Consider the following 21,975-nt stretch of genomic DNA (forward strand, 5'->3'; position numbering starts at 1 on the left):
GGAGTTCAATACATCCTTACGCTCCATCAACATCCCAGTGGAAAGTTGGGTCTTTTGCCTTTTTTAGTCATCTTCTCCACCCCAAAGTGAAAGCACAGATGCAGTTGTTTCAGTAACTGTGGAAATAAGATTTCTAAAAGCCTAATCTACTTTTAAAGAGGTATCAAAGATTTTATCCTTAAGCAACACAAAATGTATCTGATTTACCATGGTTTTCAAAGAAGTCCCCTATTAGGGACAACTTAAACCCAATACTTTTTCCACCTGATGCGAAGAGCTGACTCATTTGAAAAGACCCTGATGCTGGGAAAGATTGAGGGCAGGAGGAAAAGGGGATGACAGAGGATGAGATGGTTGAATGGCATCACCGACTCAATGGCATGGGTTTGGGTAGGCTCCGGGAGATGGTGATGGACAGGGAGGCCTGGCATGCTGCAGTTCATGGGGTAGCAAAGAGTCGGACACAACTGAGTGACTGAACTGAACTGAAACCCAAACCATGTAGGCTGTTATGAAACAGTGATGCTTTATCAATTCGTTGGGCAAAGCAAAATATATCCTCTACTTTAGGCTAGTTATGATCCAAACCTGACATTCTACATGTCAGAGAGATGAAGAAAGAAAAGGAACTTACAGATATGTTTTCTTGAGCAATACATATGTTGTAAAAAAGAGGAATGTATGGAGGATTTCCTCTAATTTCTCAGTTGCCACGCTTTTCTAAGTCTTAGTTTACATCTATGAAACAGGGATATATTGGCTCCTTTGAAGGGCCATCTTCAGCACTCTGTGATGTCACACAAGAGAAACACAAGAGGCACCTCTGTGGTCCTTGGGAGAGAGGACTTAAGATGCTCAAGTCCTGGGTTTCTCTGGGTGCTCTGTGGTAAAGAATCTGCCTGCCAATGCAGGAGACACAGGTTTGATCCCTGATCCAGAAAGATCCCACGTGCCACAGGGCAACTAAGCCCATGTGCTACAACTACTGAGCCTGTGCTCTAGAGCCCAGGAGCTGCAACTACTGAGCCCACGTGCCTCAACTACTGAAGCCCGCACGCCCTAAAGCCCATGCTTTGCAACAAGAGAAGCCATCACAATGAGAAGTCTGTGCACTCCAACTAGAGAGCAGTCCGTGCTTACTGCAACTAGATAAAAGCCCATGCTGCAAAGAAGACTCAGCATAGTAAAAACTAAATAAATAAAATTATTAAGAGAAAAAATAAAAAGTCAATTCCAAGCAAATCTCTGAGTCCAGAGAATTTGCCAGTCCATACTGCCAGCTTTAAAGAAACAAAAACAAAAACAAATGATGCTCAAGTCCTGAGCAGGAAAGAGACAGACCCACAAAGATCAAGGAAGACTGAACTACATCCTCAGGCTGTAGTTGTTTAGAAGAAATGATGAAGGAAACTGGCAAAGTCCAAAGTCTGATCTCTACTTCTTAAGAGTCTGAACCACAAAAGTGAAATTCGAAACAAGTGATGCCAGGAACACATGAACTGAGAAAATTAGTACAGGAGGATGGATTCTTCCTAGCACTGTTGTCTAGTTAGAATTTCTGTCCTCCAGAGACAACGTTTGCTGCTAAAACATTTATCTGAACACACAGCAGCCTTGCCTCAAGTACAGAGGGAAAGAGACTAAGCCCAGCCCCTGGCGGTTGACCCTATTCACCACGTGGCCCCAGGCAGGGCCCCCGGAATTCAACCTCTCCTATGGTGAAGCAGGTGATTGGAGGAATTAGAATAAGGTTTAAAAGGTCTATTTTATATGTCACCTCAAAAAAAGCAAAGCCCAAATAAATATGATATGAGGAGCATTCTTAAATGGTCAAGCTTCATAATTTTATAACAGGAAGAAGGACTAATGTCCCCCCACTTCTTGGGGAAAAGCTACTGTGTGGATCGTAAAGAAATATGTCACTCTGCTATTTCAGCAAAGTGTAAATAAAAGTACCACTGAGGTAAGGGGGAAAGATCTCTGGCCATGTATTTTTATCTTGGCATAGTCTATTACCAACGTAGATGCTAAATCAAGTGTCCCTCTTTCCTTCTTAAATGTAGTTTGTCAAGTAAACTGAACAGCTGAATATTTAAAAAGCCTTCTCATGATCATGGTTCTGGACAGACTGTGGCCGGGAGCCCCTTGGGTCTGTGGGAAGGACTGTCTCCTGCTGGCCAGAATGTCCGTGTGTACACAGCTGGTTTTCATCCCCCTTCCGGGTAGCTCACAGCAGCCTTACAGCCACCCTCCAACTCCTCAGACATCCACAAAGCCTGGGTTAGGAAGCTGCACCTTTACAGCATCTCACTTTTTTTTTTTATTAGAATTTTACAGTAGAATTAAAACTGCTTTCAGAAAGAAAGAAACTTAAATTTGCTAAACACAGGCAAGTGAGCCAAGAATGGCTGCATAGCAGTTGGACACAAAACTTCATTAGACATCCTAACAGACAGAATATACCCCAAGATGGGAAATCTCTTTCAAAACCTTTGAGAAAAGGGAGTATATTAGTATTTTCTACTGGAATTTTACCCCAAGAATGTTTTCTGATGTGTAAAAGATCAGAACTTGTGTATAAGTGATATTTATCATTAATTTCCTTAAATGATACTTCATCCTTTTACCTAATCAGTTATCAATAGTTGGGTCTTTGGAGGGTGCAGAGAAAAGGGAACCCTCCTACACTGTTGATGGGAATGTAAACTGGTGCAGCCACTATGGAGAACAGTATGGAGCTTCCTCAAAAAACTGATCCAGGGACTTCCCTGCTGGTCCAGTGGTTAACACTTCGCCTTCCAATGCAGAGGGTACGGGTTCAATCCCTGATCGGGGAGCAAAGATCCCATATGCCCCATGGCCAAGAAACCAGGACATAAATGACAAAAGCAATAGTGTAACAAATTCAATAAAGACTTAAATTAAAAAAAAAAAAAAACAAAACTGATCCAGCAGTCCCACTCCTGGGCATATAACTGGAGAAAACACTCAGCCTACAAAAGCCATGCCCCCCAATATTCATAGCAGCACTATTCACAGTAGCCAAGACCTAAAAGTCCATCAACAGAGGGATGGATAAAGAAGATGTGGTAATACATACAATGGAATACTACTCAGCCATAAAATGGGATGAAATATTGGCATTTGCAGCAACACAGATGGACCTAGAGATTATCATACTAAGTGAAGTAAGTCAGACAGAAAAAGACAAATACTATATGATATCCTTACATGTAGAAGCTAAAAAATAATACAAATGAACTTGTTTATGAAACAGAAACATACTCATAGATGTAAAAAACAAACAGGGTTACCAAATGGAAAAGCATGCAGAGGGATAAATTAGGAGTATGAGGTGAACATATATACACTACCATATACAAAATATCAATAGATAGACAACAAGGACCTACTGTATATAGCACAGGGGACTATATTCAACATCCCATAATAACCTAAAATGGAAAAGAACCTTATATATATATATAACCAAATCACTCTGTGGTATACCTGTAACTCACAACATTGTAAATCAACTATACTTCAATAAAGGAATAGTAAGGACTCTGGATCAAGTCCCCTGTGAGCTGGGTTTCCGTGGAGGAGGACTTCATGCCAGAATAGGCCAAACACCTTCTAGTTAGCTCACCCCAACATCCAAGCCTCCTCAGTCTTCTAGGTACTCTGTACTGTGAATTTTAAATAAGCAAAGGCAAAAGAAAAATAAGCTTTAGCACTCTCATTAATTTGTTGTTTGAAAAAGTCTCCATCTATCTAACATTTTGTGAATATTATTCCAAGGTTTGACTTGAAAAAAATGAAGAGTTTTCATTTTCACTGTGGTTTATTACATTGTCTTAAGTAGTTGGAAATGTACTTAGAGAAATCAAGAGTTGCCAGTGCAGTTCAGAGGAAGAAAACTCCTGAAAGGTGGAGGTGCTAAGGGCGGGGGGATCCAAGTGGGTGGAGCCATACTTCTGCCAATCAAACTAGGAAATTGAAGAGAAGTTTCTTCACCTAGTCCTCTGGTCACTTACATCTTTTGCTAAAGGCTAACAAGGAAAACACAACCCCAAATATTTAACTCTGATTCTTTGTATCTGCCCTCTTTACCTCCTCTCAACCCTCCATCAATCTTTTGAATGAAATGAGGTTTTGGTGATATTTAATCCTCAGATGCAGTCTTCACAGCTATTACCTGATATGAAATGTCTAAATGCACTGCAGAGGTCATCCATTTTACTTTCTGTAACATAAACAAAAGTTTGATTCAAATCCCAAGGATTTGTGTCCTAAATCTGAATTTATCTCCAATCTCTCCACACATATTTTCCATTGATAAGACAGTCACAAGTGGTGGTACATTCAATTTCAAGCCACACAAACCTGAAAGGAAGAGAGCCACCATCTCTGCTCCCATCCCTGGCTGGTCAGAGAATTTAGTATTAAAAAAAAAAAAAAGAAAAGAAAACAGAAGCAGCAACCAAAGAAGCAGGTGAAAGTCTCTGTTTGTTTCCTCATAGAGTTTTGAACCAGCACCTCCCAGCTTTATCAGTCCAGACACCAGGATGAACGTGGTTAGCTTTCAAACTTCCCCGAAGAACAGCACATTCCCTTGTGTAGTTGGATTCATGATTTTTCCCATTGTCTGTTCCTCGGATCTTTGTCTAAAAGCAAGCTGTAAACTACCCATCCCACCCCAACAGAATTCCTTCTGGGTCATGAAATCTCGTTACCTTTCTTTAATGGACATGGTTTTGCTGGGGGAGTCGAGGCTGCCCTCCACGGCCGGGGCTTTGATCTCTCCAGCAGCAAACATCGCACATGGGCTCTGATACCGCTTCTCCTGAGGCTGTTCGGAGGGATCCTGCGGCTTCCAGGACACGGGGGTTGCAGTCGGAGCAGCCGGTTTCCCAGCAGCCGCGCCGGTCTGCTCAGAAGTGGGTTCCCCGAACTCCGCCGCTGGGAAGGAAAGGAGCCCTGTCAGCACTTACTCCCCCGGGGCAAACATTCTTCAAGCCCTTCGCCCCCGGATGATCCCGCACTTAAGAGTTCAATCCGTGGGCACGTGGCAGGTTACCCAACCCACTGGGGTTTATGCAAATCTGGGGCACGGCTCCCACCCCTGAGAAAACCAAACTTCTCAGCGGATGACCCCACCCAGCGACTTGTTCTGTGACAATTGGTCTCCTATGTGCCAGACACAGGAAGTTGGTTTGGACGACACTGCAGAAATGTCTCTACGCCTCCTAAACAATACTTTGACATTTCACATGTGCAGTACTCCCCAACCAAAGCCACTCTTACAACTGACATGCTGTCATTTTATGGAAACGCAGAGAGAGAATTACAGTCCCGTGCAGCATGGCTTGCTAGTCTGCACAAGAAGGATCTAGAAAGAGAACCTGAAACTCCAGAGACTGGGTCCCTGCCCTATCCCCTGTGCTCTGCTCACCCAGCCTGGGACCTTTGAGGTCATCAGTTTAATTTTTCTTATTTTTATATTTTTAATTTATTTATTTTTATTTTTTTGGTCATGCTGCAAGGCACGTGGGATCTTAGTTCCTTAATCAGGGGTCAAACCTGTGACCCCTACATTGGAAGCTCAGAGACTTAACCATTGGATTGCCAGAAAAGTCTTGTGAGGTCGTGAATTTCTAAAAAGAGCCAAAAGAGCGAGCAGTTCAGTTAACATGACCAAAGCCATCCAAAACCCTTATGAAGATGTATTAAAACACGTCAGGTACTTTTATGGCAGATATATTAATGAGTCCTCTGAACAGATCAAGTTCAAGAGGAAGAAAAGTCTGGGAAGGGTACCATTCACACCAGACTTTCAATCAACGCTTAACACTCAGCTGTCAACTGCCTTCACAATTCAGTTAAAAACAATCCCAAACACATGCGACCCATCCAGCAGAAAAGAAAGAGCAGTAGTGTTACCTTTCAGCGAAAACTTCCTCTTTGTGACATTCTCCAAGTCCACCTTCTCTTCAAAGAGCTGCCTCTCCTTCCAGTCCAGGCTCACCTGCATGGTGCTCTTTGGGGTGGAAAATTCCTTCAGCTCATCACCAAGCTGGGCGATGGGAGGATGGGCAAGCTCCAGGCTTCCTTTCCTTGGAAAGGCATAGATGGGTTCTTTATGGCTGTCTCCCTCCCGGACTCTGCTGAGGACAGGGTAGGACAGCTCTGCTTCCTCGAAGGACCCATACTTTGTAACTCCGCCATCTACACCTGTCAAGCCTCCCTTGCGTTCTGTCTCTTCAAATTCTCTCAACATTGCTTTGCTCCCAGCACCCTCAACCGAGGGCTGCCAGCCTTGGGATTTCAGGATGCTTCTAACTGGGGAGTCGGAGTTTTCTAGCGAAGAAGCAAACTTTTGCTCGGTGGCACCGAAGCTGTCATCCGGAATTGGCTTTGTCCGAAGATTCCCTGCGTACATGGGGGGGACGGTAGATGCTGCGGTGGACACGGATGTGTTAACGGTGGGGGAGAAGGCCATGAGCTTGCCACTCTGCACCTGGGAGGACACAGTTCAAAAATAAAAGCTGGTTTAAAAACACCGCCTGGGTAAATCCCCGTGGAAGGACTGACATGGATGGAGACACTACATTTGGGGCAGTTTTCCTGCTTCTGTTGGTGAGAAACCAAACCTAGATGTAGTTGCACAAATGGGTCTCGTTAATCCAATCATCTGGGTGAAAGGCAGGTCGTGCATCCTGTTTTTCTCCCCTCGATGGACTCAACTTCAGATGATTTCAGCCATGATGTGAACAAGAGAAGAGAAACATCCTTGGCACGGTTATCCTCCTTAAGAATGAAGTCATGACCAAGTAGCGACAGGTAACACAGAGTACAGGCAGAGCCCCTTAACCGTGTCATTAACCCCCGTGGGACAGCATGCTCCCATATTTTCAGGACATACATGCAACCTTGGAGCTGGATCGCAGGGCACCCACCTGTTCCACCTCTCCAAGCGTGACCGGCTGGGTTTGATAACGAGCATTCATCCTCCTCTGTCTCACATCTAATCTGTTCCGCGTTGAAATGGCCTTTGAGACCGGCTGGGACAGTTTGTTAAACAAGGCCAGCTTCTCCGCTAAGCTCAGAGTGGAGGAGTCGGGTTCTCCCTGCTCAGCAGAATCTTCGCCCTCGTTTGTCTGGTCTCTGGCTAGCGCCTTTTGGTGAGCGGACGCCTGCAGTCTGAAAGGGGGGAGACGTCAGCCCCACACAGGGAGAGAAACAGAAGCCCACCACTAAGTCTGTCTGTTAACTTTCTTCAAAGTGTCACTGGAAAAGGGGCTTATTTTCCCCCATCTAGATTCAAGACAGGCATGGGTAGTTGGTCAGCTATTAATAAGACAGGGAACACTCTAGGCTGAGGACCCTTGCATGGTCAATGTCACACAGATTTTCAGCTCTGGATTATTTCTAAACATTGAGTTTCCTAATTACAGAATTAAATAAATTAAGGCTTCGGTATACCTTATCTTAGAGAGAGGAGCTGTATTGTTAGTATCAACAATAAATACAGCTAGGAGGAGTCCTCAGACCTTGCTTGCGGCTTATTTGCTGCTGCTGCTGCTAAGTCACTTCAGTCGTGTCTGACTCTGTGCGACCCCATAGACGGCAGCCCACCAGGCTCCCCTGTCCCTGGGATTCTCCAGGCAAGAATACTGGAGTGGTTGCCATTTCCTTCTCCATGGAGACTATTTAAACATTATCTAAATGTGTGGTTCAGAAGGTGGTCTTTACATTTTTAATTCTTTTTTTTTTTTTCATGTGGACCATTCTAATGGTTCAGAAGGTGATCTTTACATTTTTTTTAAATTCTCTTTTTTAAAGTTTTTTTTTTAATGTGAACCGTTCTAAAAGTCTTCATTAAATTTGTTACAATATTGCTTCTGTTGTTTATTTTTCTTTTTCATGGGGACAGACAGAAAGGCATATCTCTTATCTCTCTGGGATCTTAGCTCCCTCACCAGGGATTGAACCTGCACCCTCTCCATTGGAAAGCAAAGTCTTAACCATTGGACCGCCAGGGAAGTCCCTACATTTTAAACAGTTAGGAAATAATACAGTTATTTGTATCAAAAGCACTAACTACAACATAGGATTTTGATGTTCACTTACTACACACGAATAGTTTCACTGTAAAGATCATTCTTCTTTTTTAACCTAGGATTTTCTCTCATAGGTTTCCATCTGTTTCCTAAAAGGTACTAAAAATCTGAAATTCCTGGTAACTTGAAAGGTGAAGGATATTTTGGTGCTGATAAATCCCTCCAAGAGGAGAAGCTTCCAGTTACTGGTCACGTGAATCTTGGGAGGTCTAAGACAATGTACCTTCTGCCACAGGCACATCCAATTCTCAAGTCCAGAAGAATATATTCTGCCTTGACTCCGATTAACTAGTGCTTTACAAGCTGTCCCAGACAAGAGAGGGGTGTCAGCTTTCCAGGGCACAGTGAGGTGGGAGTAAGGGGACCTGAGTCTTGGCATCTTTTCTGAAGTCCAGAGAAGAACTGGGCTTCCCAGGATACACAAGAGATGTGGGTCCAATCTCTGGGTGGGGAAGATCCCCTGGAGATGGAAATGGCAGCCTGCTCCAGTATTCTTGCCTGGAAAATTCCATGGAGAGAGGAGCCTGGTGGGCTACAGTCCATGGGGTCACAAAGAGTCGGACCTAACTGAGCACAGGGGGGAACTAGGTGTGTGAGAAACCTGCTTCCCCAGAGAAAGCCCGCATCTGGACAATGCCAGCTTTCTTTCTGGACTGTCATCTTACTTGCTTTAATCTTGCTTTAGCCTTTGTATTTTGGCCTGTAACAGTGAAATAGAGGGGATATTTACCTGCATTAAGGATATCACTTTAAAACACCACAACTTAAAACATAATGGTAAAGCATCTAAGTTCAGACACTAGAAATTGTTATTGTCTGGATCCTCAAATATAACGGCATTATCTATCCATTAGAAAACAGGTAAGGTTGTTCTTAAGCATGTATCCATGTCTAGAAGTGTTTAAGTATGTTAAGACTTTCAACATTCAGGTTAATGTCCTATTTTTCTGTTAATCTTTATTAAATGCTATTATTTCAGATGAAAAATGAAATTTTTTAGGGATGACCAGGGTTATATAAAACAGAAACAAAACAAATGGATGAGTGGGTTAGTTGGGGTTGAGTTCCAGGACAGAGAGAAAGCAGGTGGATGAAATGCCGGCATATGCAGGCCTACGTGAAGTCCCCCGGTGTGAGACGGCAAGATGCCACACGCTTCGCTGGGACAACTCCTTGCGCTGACTCGTTTGTCAGACAAAGGACAGACATTCAAGATGGGAAGATGCACCTCTGCTCTCAGTGCGACATGCAGCAACTTCTGTCCAGTACCTGGCAGGCTGCACGGGACTCTTAGCTACAGTGGGGCTAGGATGTCTTGTCATTACAGGGTGGGTGGCCACTGAGCACGAAGCGGGGGTAGGTTCACTTTAAAAGCAATTGCCAAAGGTGGAACATTCATAAGGAGAGAGAAGAAAAGAAGCATTAAGGAGAGTGTAGTTTTCAATTCAGAAACATTACGTCAAAACATACTGGAACAAAATTGTTCGCTTGTTTCTCTAGGAAAATCATAAAAGAACTTGAAAAGCAATTACAAACCAAGGAAATAAGAGACAGAGACGACCCAAAGTCAGTGGAACAGGAACAGATTTTTTCGAGCTTGGAAAGGATTTAGAATATTTAGAATAAATGCCCCAGTTTAAAAAAAAAATTAAAAAGAAGCTAATATTAACCACCAGCAAAGCAGTAGATTATGTCTCTGTTTTACAAAGTTGTCCTAAGCTCTTATTTAGAAAAATCATGGTCCTCATATCATCTATAAGCACATTAAAGTACATTCAGAGAGTCTGACAAGTGGATAATTTTTGCTTATATTTACTGTTTTGCTCCTAGGGTTAGTTGTTTCTTATTTTACAATAACCAAATATTAATTTTTTTTTGATTTGCCGAGAGTTCCCAGTGAATATAAGATGTACTTATCCACAAACAGGAAGTTCAGGTGGCTGAGTTAACAACAGCTTCTCATGTGGGTTGTTGTTGGTCTAAATGATATGAACTTCATTTTTTTCAGGAAGGGTGTGTGCATGTGTGTGTCCAGCAGGAGAAACTATTTTTAAAAAAACTAATAAAAGTTTTCACTTAATGGAAGCAATGATCCCTGGATGAATTTACTTTGGGAAATTCATACTGAACTCATGGGAACGCACTGCTGAAAACATACTTCCCACTGTTTGGAGACTTCCACTGAATTAAAAAAAAAAAGAGAAGTCATGATAATTTAAAAACCAAGAGAATCTTTCTGTATCTTTAGTCTGTTTTGAGATACAGACTAAAATATTTATGGAGAAAATGATATATGGGGTTTGCTTGAAAATACTACAGCAGGAAACAGGTAGAGCAAGATGAGATGGGCTTGGGGTTTTTGGCTCTTGGGATTGGGTGATGAGGACATGGGCGCTCAGGACATTAACCCATCTACTCTCGTATTTTAAATTTTCCATTGTAAAGGGATTAAAAAAGAAACCAGGCAAAAAAAAAATAAAAAGAAAATTCCCCTTCATGTTCTTCTAGGAGACATACAATAGGTAACACACCCCTTTTACAAGGTTCATGGACACCAGACACCCAAACTCCTACTTTTTGGTGGCTTCTAACTGAACCCTCTTCTGATCACCTCATTTTAAAAGTCTTTACATTTCTCTTTACAAAGAAGGCCTTCCAGCCAAGGCCCAGAGGCCCCAGGGGGACTTACGTGGCTGCAATGACCACCTCTTCGGTGGTGACGGGCTGCGTGTGGGACCGGTCCTGTAGGCGCCGCAGCCTCTGCTCCACAGCTGCGTTGCGGGAGCGGCGCTTCGGGACGCTCTTCTCATCAAACGACTTCTCCATCTCCTAAGATGAGAAACAGTGTGGAAGCCTGGACAACTGGAGGAAAGGGAGCTGGGGCGGCAGAATGTGGCTACTCTGCAGACACTGCAGGGTCTAAGGAGGCCCCCCGCCCTGCCTCCCACCCCCCCAGGAGGCAGCACCGTCAGCAGCAGCAGGTACACCAGCCACATCGGAGGAGAGATCACACAGGAGCCCAGGGCCAGAGCGGCCGTGGGACCGCCTGCAGGAGGCGATGGCTTACTCTGATGACCCTTCAGCACGTCTTACCCTGAAGAGCAGCCTCTTCGCAGCAACGCTCAGCTTCGCTCGCTCATCGACCTTTTCTTCATCTGTGAAGAGTCACAAATAAAGACTGAACATCATTAGAAAATGTAGGGAAAGTCTCTGAAAAGTTTTCCAAGGTGGACTTGGAAATCTTCTGAATAAAAGAATCAATATCCTAAAGGGGATCGTCCCAATCCAGGGATTGAACCCAGGTCTCCCGCATTGCAGGCAGATTCTTTATGGTCTAAGCCACCAGGGAAGCCCAAAAATAACAAGAGGCAATATTTTCCTCTGGGTGAGGAAGGCTATTCTTCCGCTCAGTGAAAAGGTACTAATTCCCATTGCAATTCACCAAACAAAATTCTTGTCCAGGCAATAATTTTCTACTATTATATTTGACTTAAGAATAGATATTATGGAATTAAGAAGAGATTTTAAGGAAGGAATTCCTCTTCTTTATTATTAAATAGTAACAAGAAAGTAATAAGAAAAACCTGCTTCTTTGATTGAAATCAATTGTTTTAATATGGTTAATATCACAGCTCTCTCTTTCAAAACCAAAGGAAAGTTCTTGTGAAAACCTCAATAGGTTTTATTATGTTCACAGGAAGAAAACCTGCTGAAAAGAAAGTAATTGTTCCATAATTTCATTCTTTTCAAAAGCAAAAATCTTATTATCTAAATCTAATCTGGGATGAGATGATTAAGAAGAAAAAGGAATACTTGCCCCCGGCAGCTGGCATTTCTGAATTTGAAGTTGACCTAGGAAAGACATGAGTGAAAAAACAATAACAAACAATTAGCTGGTTGGAGTGGAAGATCCAAGGATCACATTAAAAGTGAAAATAAAAATTCAATTAAAGCCTCTCAAAGAACATCCTCCTGGTAGCAACTCTAGTTGTGACTACGCATGGGCAACTATTATAGACACTGTGGGGTATGTGTGCACACAGCCCGGCCAGGTGCTTCACCTTGTGGAGACAAACCAGGCCAAGTAGGACCTATTAAACACAACTGACAATCATCTTTTAGACAAACGCTTTCCTTTCTCTGTGTTAGCATATGATAAAAACTCACTCACATACAACATGCAGATAGACATTGATAAACTGAATATGAGCCCCCTTAGTTATTTTCACCATAAAATCTAGTGGACAATCTGGATTCTAACTTAAGGGCATAAAAATTTAAAAACATTAAATGTTTAATGTTTCTCATTTCTTACCATCTGAATGCAATTTAAAACTGTATGCTGATATTGGCATCATGGTCAACATTCTTTAGACACATTTATACCAGCCAAACAAACATCCCTTATAGCTTGGATGGAAGAATTATGGAGTCATCACATCCCATTGAAATAGCATCAGAACCATCCTTGGGGTAGAAATTTTCATAGGATTTCTTATAAGTTCCTAGACCAGGGTACTTGACAGACACATGCCTACCTATCCGATTCCTTTCGTTCTGCCGAGGTTATGGGTTGAGTTCTAAATCTCTCGGAAGTCTTTCTATTTTCACCAGGAGAAAAATAGCGCCTCGGTTTCCGGGACCCTCTCTCCCGTTCCACACCAGGGCCTTCGCTTGACCCCTCAACCCGAGAATGGCTTTTAGAGTTGGTGGGGAGAAGGGACACAGAAGGGACACAGAGAGAGGGAAGAAAGCAAAGGTTTATGTACCCTGGTGAGTCAAGGCACAGACAGTGCAAATCCCACCACATGCCTCTACCATGCATGTCGGGAGGAGGAACATTCCAGAGACCCGATACTCTAGAGGCACCTCCCACCGCCCCACCCCAGCCCCGTTAGTAGGCACAAGCAGAATGGTAGTCGTGGAGCCATGTTCTGGATGGTCTGCCCTATACACACTGGTGAGCTAAGCTGGTAAGACTCAAGTCAGGATGCCACACAAGTCGGAAGGTGAATAACTCTGCCAAGGACGTGCAAGTGACACATCGGGGGGACACGTGGACATCACCTACAGCTCAGGTTTCCTGCTGGCCCTGGCTGACTCCAGGAACGCATTGCGGAGCTGGGCGACTGAGACCTTCGTGTCCAGCAGGCCCAGTTCCAACTCGGCCTTGGACGTCTGTGACTCGGCATCTCGCTTGGAAGCTGGGGCCTTGGCCTTCAGAGCCTGGAGCTGCGGGGGGCCCGTGTAGTCGGACAGGGAGCGGGTGAGGACCCTGTGTTTCCGCGTGGGTGCCTCCTTCCTGTGACCTTGGGACGCTGCCTCGCTCTGAACGTACATGACCATCTCGCTCCTGCCCATCCTCTCGGTGGGCTGCCGCTGAGCCGTAGGCGGGCGAGCCAGGCTTTCTGATTCCTTCTGAGGTTCCGTGGTAACTATGCCAACAGCGGGCTGACTCAAATCCCCGGTTCCAGGGGGGGCTTCCTGGCTTCTCCCAGACCCAGGATCCTCCAAAACCGCAAGGGTCTTCCTGCTTTTCTCCAGAGCATCAGAGAAGAGCACATCTTCTGCTTTGGATTCGCAAATATGGAGAACTGGGGTGTCTCTTCTTTCACCTTCTAGAACCTTTGATGGAGGAGGCTTTGTGACAGTCTGGGGGGCTGGGCCCGCCCAGCTGCCCTCGGAGACGCTTTCTGGGGTGTCTGAGGTCACCAGCGTGATGGTGTGGACGGGCTCTGCTGGCTGGACGTAGCCACGGATGGGCTGTCTTGCAGAGCTGGCCACCTTGCCCGAGACCCTATCGAAGGCCGAGTTCTCTGACTGAAAGGCCAGGTAATGGCCTGGCGCCGTCTGGTGTCTCCTCTGAGTTAAGGACTCGGAGGCAAGTTCAGGACTGCTGCGAGCGCTCTCCTCTCGCACCAATTTTTCTCTAACTTTAACTCTTTAAGAAAGAAAAAGGATTTAAGTTGCCAAGTGCCTTAAGGGCTCTGGGGGAAGAGAGCATGTGTGTGCAGACCGGGGATGCCTGGAGACTGGATAAGCATCTTGGGGTCCCACTCTCCTTGCCAGAGGAAGGAGTTTGTGTTGAGTTTACAAACTCGTTCTGCTTTCTGTAAAGCTAGGAGGGGCCAGATGCTATCCTGGGAGAGAATGGATGCCTTCCGACTAAACGAATACTCAGAAGCCCAGGGAAATTCATTACTATGCACCGCTGGTATGCACCAGGGTGCACTGAGGCTGGGCTATGAGTGGGTAAGCTTTCCACATGGACAGGCCCAGTCTGTGGACTGGGGTGGAGGTGGTTTCCAGGCATATATAAGCCTAAAGACCAAATGTAATTGCATTGTCTCCTATAAATGTCATAGCATTCATGATGACGGTTATTTTTTTATTGAGCTCAAGATACAGCAAACGATTACCCCTTTTCAAGCATTTAAGAGTCACAAATTTTTCCATGCCATGCAGACAACATTCATTCATTCATTCATTCAGAAAACACATGACCAGTTAAGACATCATCACTTCCAGCAACTCCAGCGCTAAGAGAGATGTCAGGAAAAAAAAAAGATTTTTGTTGAAAGAATGCACTGAACATGTTCTTCCCACTGGAATGGTCATTAGGCCCTCAGTTAAAAACTAATCCAAAAAGGGAGGGCTCTGCTATTTAAATAGCTGAGAGCAAAACTGAAATCCACTGGAAAAGCTACCAACCTTATTACTGTGGAAGCAAAGTAGCCAAGACCTCTGACTGAGGGGCCCAGGAGACCTCTTTTCAAAGCTTCAGTCAGCCAGTTTGAGCTGTGTGGTCTCAGATAACCTACCTGCCTCAGCTGCTTCATCTTTCAAATGGAAATAATAGTAACAAGATGTAATGTGATGCTTGCAAAGTATGCAGTTTAGCGCTTAGCAAAGGGTAAACATTCAATAGCGCAAACTAGTTGTTTTTACTTTTTTTTTTTTTTTAATACCACACAGTGAGGAAGGACAAACTACTCAAACTGCTTATGAATGGACTGTGGACTAGGGATAATCTTTAAAAATAAAGGATGCTTTTGAAGTGAGAGAAGTGATTTCTTGGGGAATGGGAAACCTTTATTTGCTTAAGATTAGTCAGCAAAAATAATTGCTTGTGATATTCACTTTCTAGAAGGGAATTTTTCCTTAGATGACAAAGGCATCCTGCTAAATTTGATATAAACACCTACGTGTCTTTCAACATAAGATGCAGGATATGTGTATTTCATTAAAGAAAAGTCAAAGACACACATAAAAGGCAGTTACTGTGAACCATTCAGGGGGAAGAGAAAAGCATTCTGAGTTGTTATTTTTCCCAGAGACAAGCGACTGTTGGAGGTTTTCATATTTATAAGCTTTGTTAATTTGTTCAAGTTCTCCTGTGGAATGTGTCCTTGTCATCGGAGACAATCTGAATGTTGTCCTCAGCCAAGAACAAAGTGACTGTTAGAAACTCGATATATGGGTGCTTTGTCCTGCCAATGATTTACTCATTCTTACTCCGTCTCTCCCTGCCCCCAACCTTAAAAATGAAATGAGACGGGGTTTGTCTGCTTTGAAATCCAGATGCCCTATACGTAGCTGTGGAAGTTGACAACTGGTTGAGAGACAGGCAACACGGAAAGGAGGAGGCTGGAAGGCCAGGACAGGGGAGCTGATGATAAGATGGGACCCTGGGTGGTTAGCCTGGCTCAAGGGACCAGTCGAGAGATGCTGGTTATGCGCTCACTACCGCTCCCTCCTGGGAGCATGTGAATGGTGAGAAAGGACAAAAGCCAGAAGTGGAGTCAAAAGATTTTCCAGAAGAGAAGCAAAGGGGAACAGTATGAGCAGCCATTAGGGCAGTAGAAGGAGCAAAAGGAATGATTAGAAAGCAACTTCCAGCAGCCCCCTTTTGAACATGTTATTTTCAAAAGCCCTGCCACCAAAAAGAGGGCAAAGGCAAGTTAGTTTCAGTTACGTGCAGGACAGGGACACACTCACTAAACACAAGCTGACAGCTTGGGAGATACCTGGATGGCCAGTTGATAAGTGAAGGTGTGTCCCCTTCGGAATCTTTCTGGAGAAACCACTCATGTTTGGGTTTCCCGGTACTATTTTGTACAAAAAAACAAAACTTCAGGTAAAGCCTATGAAAACGTCAACACATATACAGACTTCATTATTATCATTTAAAACCCTCAAGGCTGACTTTTCTTAAGTAAGGAATAATGCTGGCTTTTGAAAACGTCTGAGCATGCTTTGCCATGGGGTTTCTATTCGGTGCCTGGAATGTCCAAGACATTCGTTTATTACTGATATCAAGATAGAACAAATATATCTGAAGTCACCAAATAAAGTGTTTTGTGGGATCATTTGGAAATATCAGGAGTCTGCTACAGTCACATTCTGCCTATAAATGCCAGACAATTCTCTTGTAAGAGGTTGAATTAAAAATATAAATTATCATCTGTAAGTTCTGTAAAGGTACACTGGTAAATAGCCAAATGTAAAAATAGTGTCCGTGTAAAACAATACATATGAAATAAGGGCAATGAATAAAAAGAAATTCCATAAGGCCATATCTTTAATTGCTAGTCTACATTTTTCTTTTATATTTATCACTGAATAATGCAACCGACAGTTACCAAATACTAATGTAAGTCCATTGATAAATGCTTATTGAGTTCTGACTATGTAGAGAGCACTGAGCTGGGGCCTGAGAAGTAGCCAAGGAAAATCAGGCATCACGCCAGCCATCAAAAAACCAACATTGTGCTGGGCAAGATAACATAGGATTGACACATTCATTCTTCAACACGCAATCACATATAATGCAAGGCTGAATATGAGAAAGTCATAATGCCAAGTTGAAGATATGTTACCAAAAAATCAGTGGCAAGGAAAATCTTGCCATCACTATGTAAAGCAAGACAAAGGAGGACTACCCAAATCATTGACCTGCATGCTCTTACAAAACAGAAAAAAAGCATGGGAACTCTACATGCTAGTTAAAATGTTTACCAGCTCAAAATCTCACCAGCCTACCTTGTAAGAGTCCTTCAATACCAGACCAGAAACACAGATCAAAGACATTTCCAAAAGAACAGAATAATAATTAAAACAAAATTCTCTTCATTTCTAAAAATCATTTTAATTTGGGTTTTGTTTCAAACTCCCAGGCAAATCCTGTTGATCATCACTACTGTGCATTTTGTTGTGACCACTGCAATCTGTCACAATTAGGCATGGATCTCTGTTCTCCAGTCTGTCTATACCCAAATGTATGACCCCACCTTTCTGTCTCTAGTATTATAGCCATTGAGCCCATGGTAAATAAAAAACTCAGATTATGGAAAGACATTTTTATTTCTAGTGATAAAGGATCGAATTTCTCAGCATTTATTTAAACATAGGAATAGTTCTGCATATTGTCTGAAGTTAGAAAGGAGGCAATCAATATAGCTTGGGATAGAGACAGCACAGTGGATATTTGCTTTTGAAAATCATCAGTTAATAACTCATATGCCTACCTCACAGTTATTTTAAGGCCCAGATGTTTTTTGTACAATAGAATGTATTGCAAACTGTGACATATGCCATACAACTTTCTGAATATAATCTTCATTAATCAGAATAAAACTCGGTTAATAGTACCCTAAAAAATTATAAGGCCAGTTATAAGATAAACAGGTTCTAGGGATGTAACATATGACATGGCAAATACAACTAACAGTGCTGTAGGATATATATGAGGGCTTCCCTGGTAGCTCAGACGGTAAAGCGTCTGCCTACCATGCGGGAGACCTGGGTTTGATCCCCGGGTCAGGAAGATCCCCTGGAGAAGGAAATGGCAACCCACTCCAGTATTCTTGCCTGGAAAATCCCATGGACTGAGGATCCTGGTAGGCTACAGTCCATGGGGTCGCAAAGAGTCGGACACAACTGAGCGACTTCACTCATTCATGATATATATGAAAGTTGTTAAAAGAGTAAATCCTAAGAGTTCTCATCACAAGCAAAAAAAATCTTTTTCTATATCTTTGATTTTGTATCTATACAAAATGATAGCTATTCACTAAACTCTTTCTCCCTGGACCCGTCCACCCCCGTAGCTGCATGGCTGGCTGCCTCTCATTACATAAGTCTCTGTTCAACTATTATTAGAGACACTTTCCTAACCATTTCATATCAAATAGCAACCTCAATCTCTTAAGTTTTTTCTCTTTTTCTTGAAGTATAGATGATTTATCATATTGGATTAATTTCTGCTGTACGGCAAAGTGACTCAGTTATACACACATGTATTTTCATATTCTTTTCCATTATAGTTTATCATGGGACATTGAATATAGTTCCCTGTGCTATCCAGTAAGACCTGGCTGTTTGCTCATTCTCGACATATAGTAGTTGGTATCTGTTAACTCCAAGCTCCTGGTTCTTCTCTTCCCTTCCTCCTCTCCCTTGGCAACCACAAGTCTGTTCTCCATGTCTGTGCCAATCTCTTCTGTTTGATTAGAAGCATGCCTTGGGTCCTAAAATGATGAAGGACAGCACTGGGACTTCCCTGGTGGTCCAGTGGTGAAGAATCAGCCTTGCAATGCAAGGAACTAAGATCCCATATGCCATGGAGCAACTAAACCCATGTGCCCTAACTGCTGAGCCTGTGTGCTCTGGGGCCCTCACGACACAACTAGAGAGTCCCTGTGCTGCAAAAGAAAGATTCTGAATGAGGCAATGAAGATACCAAGTGCCACAGCTAAGACCTGACACAACCGCAAAAAAAAAAAAAAAATGTGCAGCACTGATCTGGCAAATTCATGGGCACCCAGAAGTGTGGAACATAGTGGAAGTTAGGGACCAAGCTTCCCACCATGGAACCCCGCAGGGTGCCCAAGAGAGGCCCAGACTCAGATGAAAAGATACATCATTTCATGAAAGTACAAAATGTATGTCCGGGGCCCAGCAGGTACTGTTTTTTAAAGATGTAGTAACAATAGGTGAGCATTTTAAAAGATGAAAAAAATAAAGAGATCACATCTGGATAGTGGCAATGAAACCCTGGGTTCTTTCGTATTCTTTAAATCTTGCATGGATAATGTTGTTTTATGTCCCTTAACATTATGCTTAACTATTTTTAATAATTAAGACTTGGTTAAAAAATTAACAGTGGGAAGGATTAGTTTCACATGAACATAATGAGTTCAATAGATGATACTACCAGCCTATGAGAGCTAAGTGAGGCCCTTGCAAAGTCAAGAATCAACGTTGGTGGCCAGAGATACAGCAGTGATGGAAACCTTTTCTCTCTTGACAGGGGGAATGATTATACATTTCCCCAAACTCACTGGCCTGTGTCCTTAAAATACTATGTGCATCTTGATGTAAATTATATTTCAATTTAAACATATATCACTGCTGGGACAGAGACTAGACTTGTGGTTGCCAACAGGGACGTGGGGGAGGGAGGGATTGGGAGTTTGGCATCAGCAAAAGCAAACTATTATATATAGAGAGTGGATAAACAACAAGGTCCTACTATACAGCACAGTGAACTATATTCAATATCCTGAGATAAACCATAATGAAAGAGAATAAGAAGAAGAATGTGTATACATATATATGTGTGTGTGTGTGTGTGTATAACTAAATCACTGTTATACAGCAGAAATTAACACAACATTATAAATCAACTCTACTTCAATAAAATTTTTTAAGAAGCCTCACTGTTGGATCATGGAGTGAAGACTTCCTGAGTAATCAAAAGGTAGAAACAGAGTCTTTTGGGGTCAGGAGCAAGATAAACATGTGAGATAACCACTTTCTCCCAGTTTCCCTCAGGGCTAATCTCAGCTCAGAAGGCCTAAATGCTGCAAGGTTGGCTGAAAAAGAGTGAAAGGTATGTGCAGATGGACTGGAGGGTCAGAGGGAGCGGCTGAGTCTGAGGAAGGGACTGGCGGGATCTTCCAAGGGGATCACGCTTCCCCTTTCCAGATGGATATGGGTTTCCATGTCTCCTACTTGACTTCTAAAAAAGTAACCAAAGTAAGGTAGGAACTCGACTGCCTTGGTTATGGGACCAGCCTAGAATCAGCCTTTCGGGGCTTCAGACTGAGTTCCAAGACCGCCAGAGAAGTCAGTGACTCTTTGGTTCATGTTTCACAATCCCCACTCACAGCTGAATGGTATTTACAAGCACATGGACTCAAGACCATGTAGGATTCCAAGCCCAGACAAAGTGGAAAGAGCCCTGAAGTATAAACAAGGGCTGCTCCAAGCATACTCTGCTGATTGGGGTCACTGGTCCACAGTGAGATAAAAGGCTTGGACCAGAATGTAAATGATGGTCTCTGAGCCTGCTGTGTAGTTCAGTGATCCCTTCTTCCCATCACAACTTTCTTGAGGAAGGAAATGACCCATGGCCTACATTCCTTGCAAATCCCTTATACCTTGGGGGCTGATCCAGAGTTTGCAGAGTGGCTATTTCAAGCAGCACTGCTATCGTTTCTTGACACTTCATGAAGACATGGAAAACAGCAGAACATTCACTCAGAAATAACTGATGGAGCCCCTTGGTATGTGTTAGATGCTGGGAAGGAGCTGGGAAAATGACTGAGATGTGTCTATTCTTCCTGCAAGACTTCTACAAAAGTAATGCTATCACTGAGATCATCCTTACCAATCTTATGGATTGGCTTAATATCAGATTCATCGCGCCATATTTGGGGAAATCCTGACAAAACTGCTAACATCCTTATCTGGGTGTGTCAGCTTTGATGTAGGATACTGGTCATCTAGATGTCCCTCTTCCTGAGACATGAAGCACACGGGAAGCTGCATTTGTGAGACACCTCATTTGGTACATGAGGTCCTTCTTCCCTTTCCCCCTTTCGGCAGAAACATCATCAACTAGAAGTCAAACAGATAAACTTAGGGCTCCCTGTGGCAAGCCAAGTTTCAGCTTTATAACCATACTGGGAAAAGGACAATCTGATAAAGAGAAGAACAGACTGGTTTGGGAGTCCAGCAGCACAGAATGTATAAGAGATTCCAAAAATGACTCTGGTTTCTATTAAGACAGGAAGAAGGTTATACAAACTTGGTTATACAAAGGGCAGGTGTGAAGGTGGACTCTCTGGAAGTATTCTCGTTGGTCAACAGCTCAGTGAGAATGAGACCCCCAGATGTGACCTGACCACTGGCGAACACAAGCGGACCAGTGCTACCTGTGTTGTTGACAATTCACATTCATTAATGTCCTCTAAGATTGGACTGGCCATCTTGGCAGTCACATAAAGAACTTACTGTCAACTAAAATTCCTAGGTCTGCTTCACATGAACTGCTAGTAAATCAAGTTTCTCCAATCCTGAATTTATACACTGATTTTTTTTTTTCCCCTTCTAAATACAGGACTTTCTTAAATTTCATCTTGTTAGTTTCCTACCATTATTCTAGGTACAGGTGCTCTTTCGCCTCCATGCTCCTGTAGTCTCTTCCTTCTTTCTCTCCCCCATCCCCTCTAATCTCTTCCCTCTCCCCCCCTTTTTTTCCTATCATCAAATGTACTTACAATCCCTCCTCCAGAAATTGGTATCTCCCAGATCACCTAATGAAATGCCAAACAGGACCAAGTTAAGAACCAATGCCAATATGGAACCAGAGACTTCATCACCTCATGTGTAGGTAACTGCATTCACCTCTTTAGTGGCCTCCCTGACTGGAATGAATTCTCCTTCAGCCGAATCCCCCACACTCCTCCAGAGTATTCTTTCTAAAGTACATACTTCTAAAGCATCCTTGTTTTCAAATCCTTTGGGCATTTCCCATTGTACAGTCCACCAGGAGAAGGCCAAATTC

The 21,975-nt window shown here is 43.2% G+C and overlaps 1 protein-coding gene across 19 annotated transcripts in view; it reads right to left on the bottom strand.

Moving 5' to 3' along the window:
* SVIL (supervillin) overlaps window positions 1–21,975 on the bottom strand; it is a 255,470-nt gene that overhangs the window by 56,699 nt on the left and 176,796 nt on the right. For 12 of the 19 annotated variants that reach the window (XM_043884802.1, XM_043884803.1, XM_043884804.1 and 9 more), the window contains 10 exons: window positions 16,151–16,231; window positions 13,195–14,064; window positions 12,662–12,820; window positions 11,941–11,975; window positions 11,217–11,278; window positions 10,813–10,952; window positions 9,393–9,488; window positions 6,960–7,203; window positions 5,944–6,520; window positions 4,737–4,962 (listed from right to left, as the gene is read on the bottom strand). In XM_043884802.1, the coding sequence (XP_043740737.1) occupies window positions 4,737–4,962; window positions 5,944–6,520; window positions 6,960–7,203; window positions 9,393–9,488; window positions 10,813–10,952; window positions 11,217–11,278; window positions 11,941–11,975; window positions 12,662–12,820; window positions 13,195–14,064; window positions 16,151–16,231 (2,490 nt within the window). The remainder of the gene's footprint in view (window positions 1–4,736; window positions 4,963–5,943; window positions 6,521–6,959; window positions 7,204–9,392; window positions 9,489–10,812; window positions 10,953–11,216; window positions 11,279–11,940; window positions 11,976–12,661; window positions 12,821–13,194; window positions 14,065–16,150; window positions 16,232–21,975) is intronic. The other 7 variants (XM_043884813.1, XM_043884811.1, XM_043884810.1 and 4 more) reach the window with 5 other exon arrangements.

The sequence above is a fragment of the Cervus elaphus genome, chromosome 23, assembly GCF_910594005.1.
Source record: "Cervus elaphus chromosome 23, mCerEla1.1, whole genome shotgun sequence".
Taxonomy (NCBI): domain Eukaryota; kingdom Metazoa; phylum Chordata; class Mammalia; order Artiodactyla; family Cervidae; genus Cervus; species Cervus elaphus.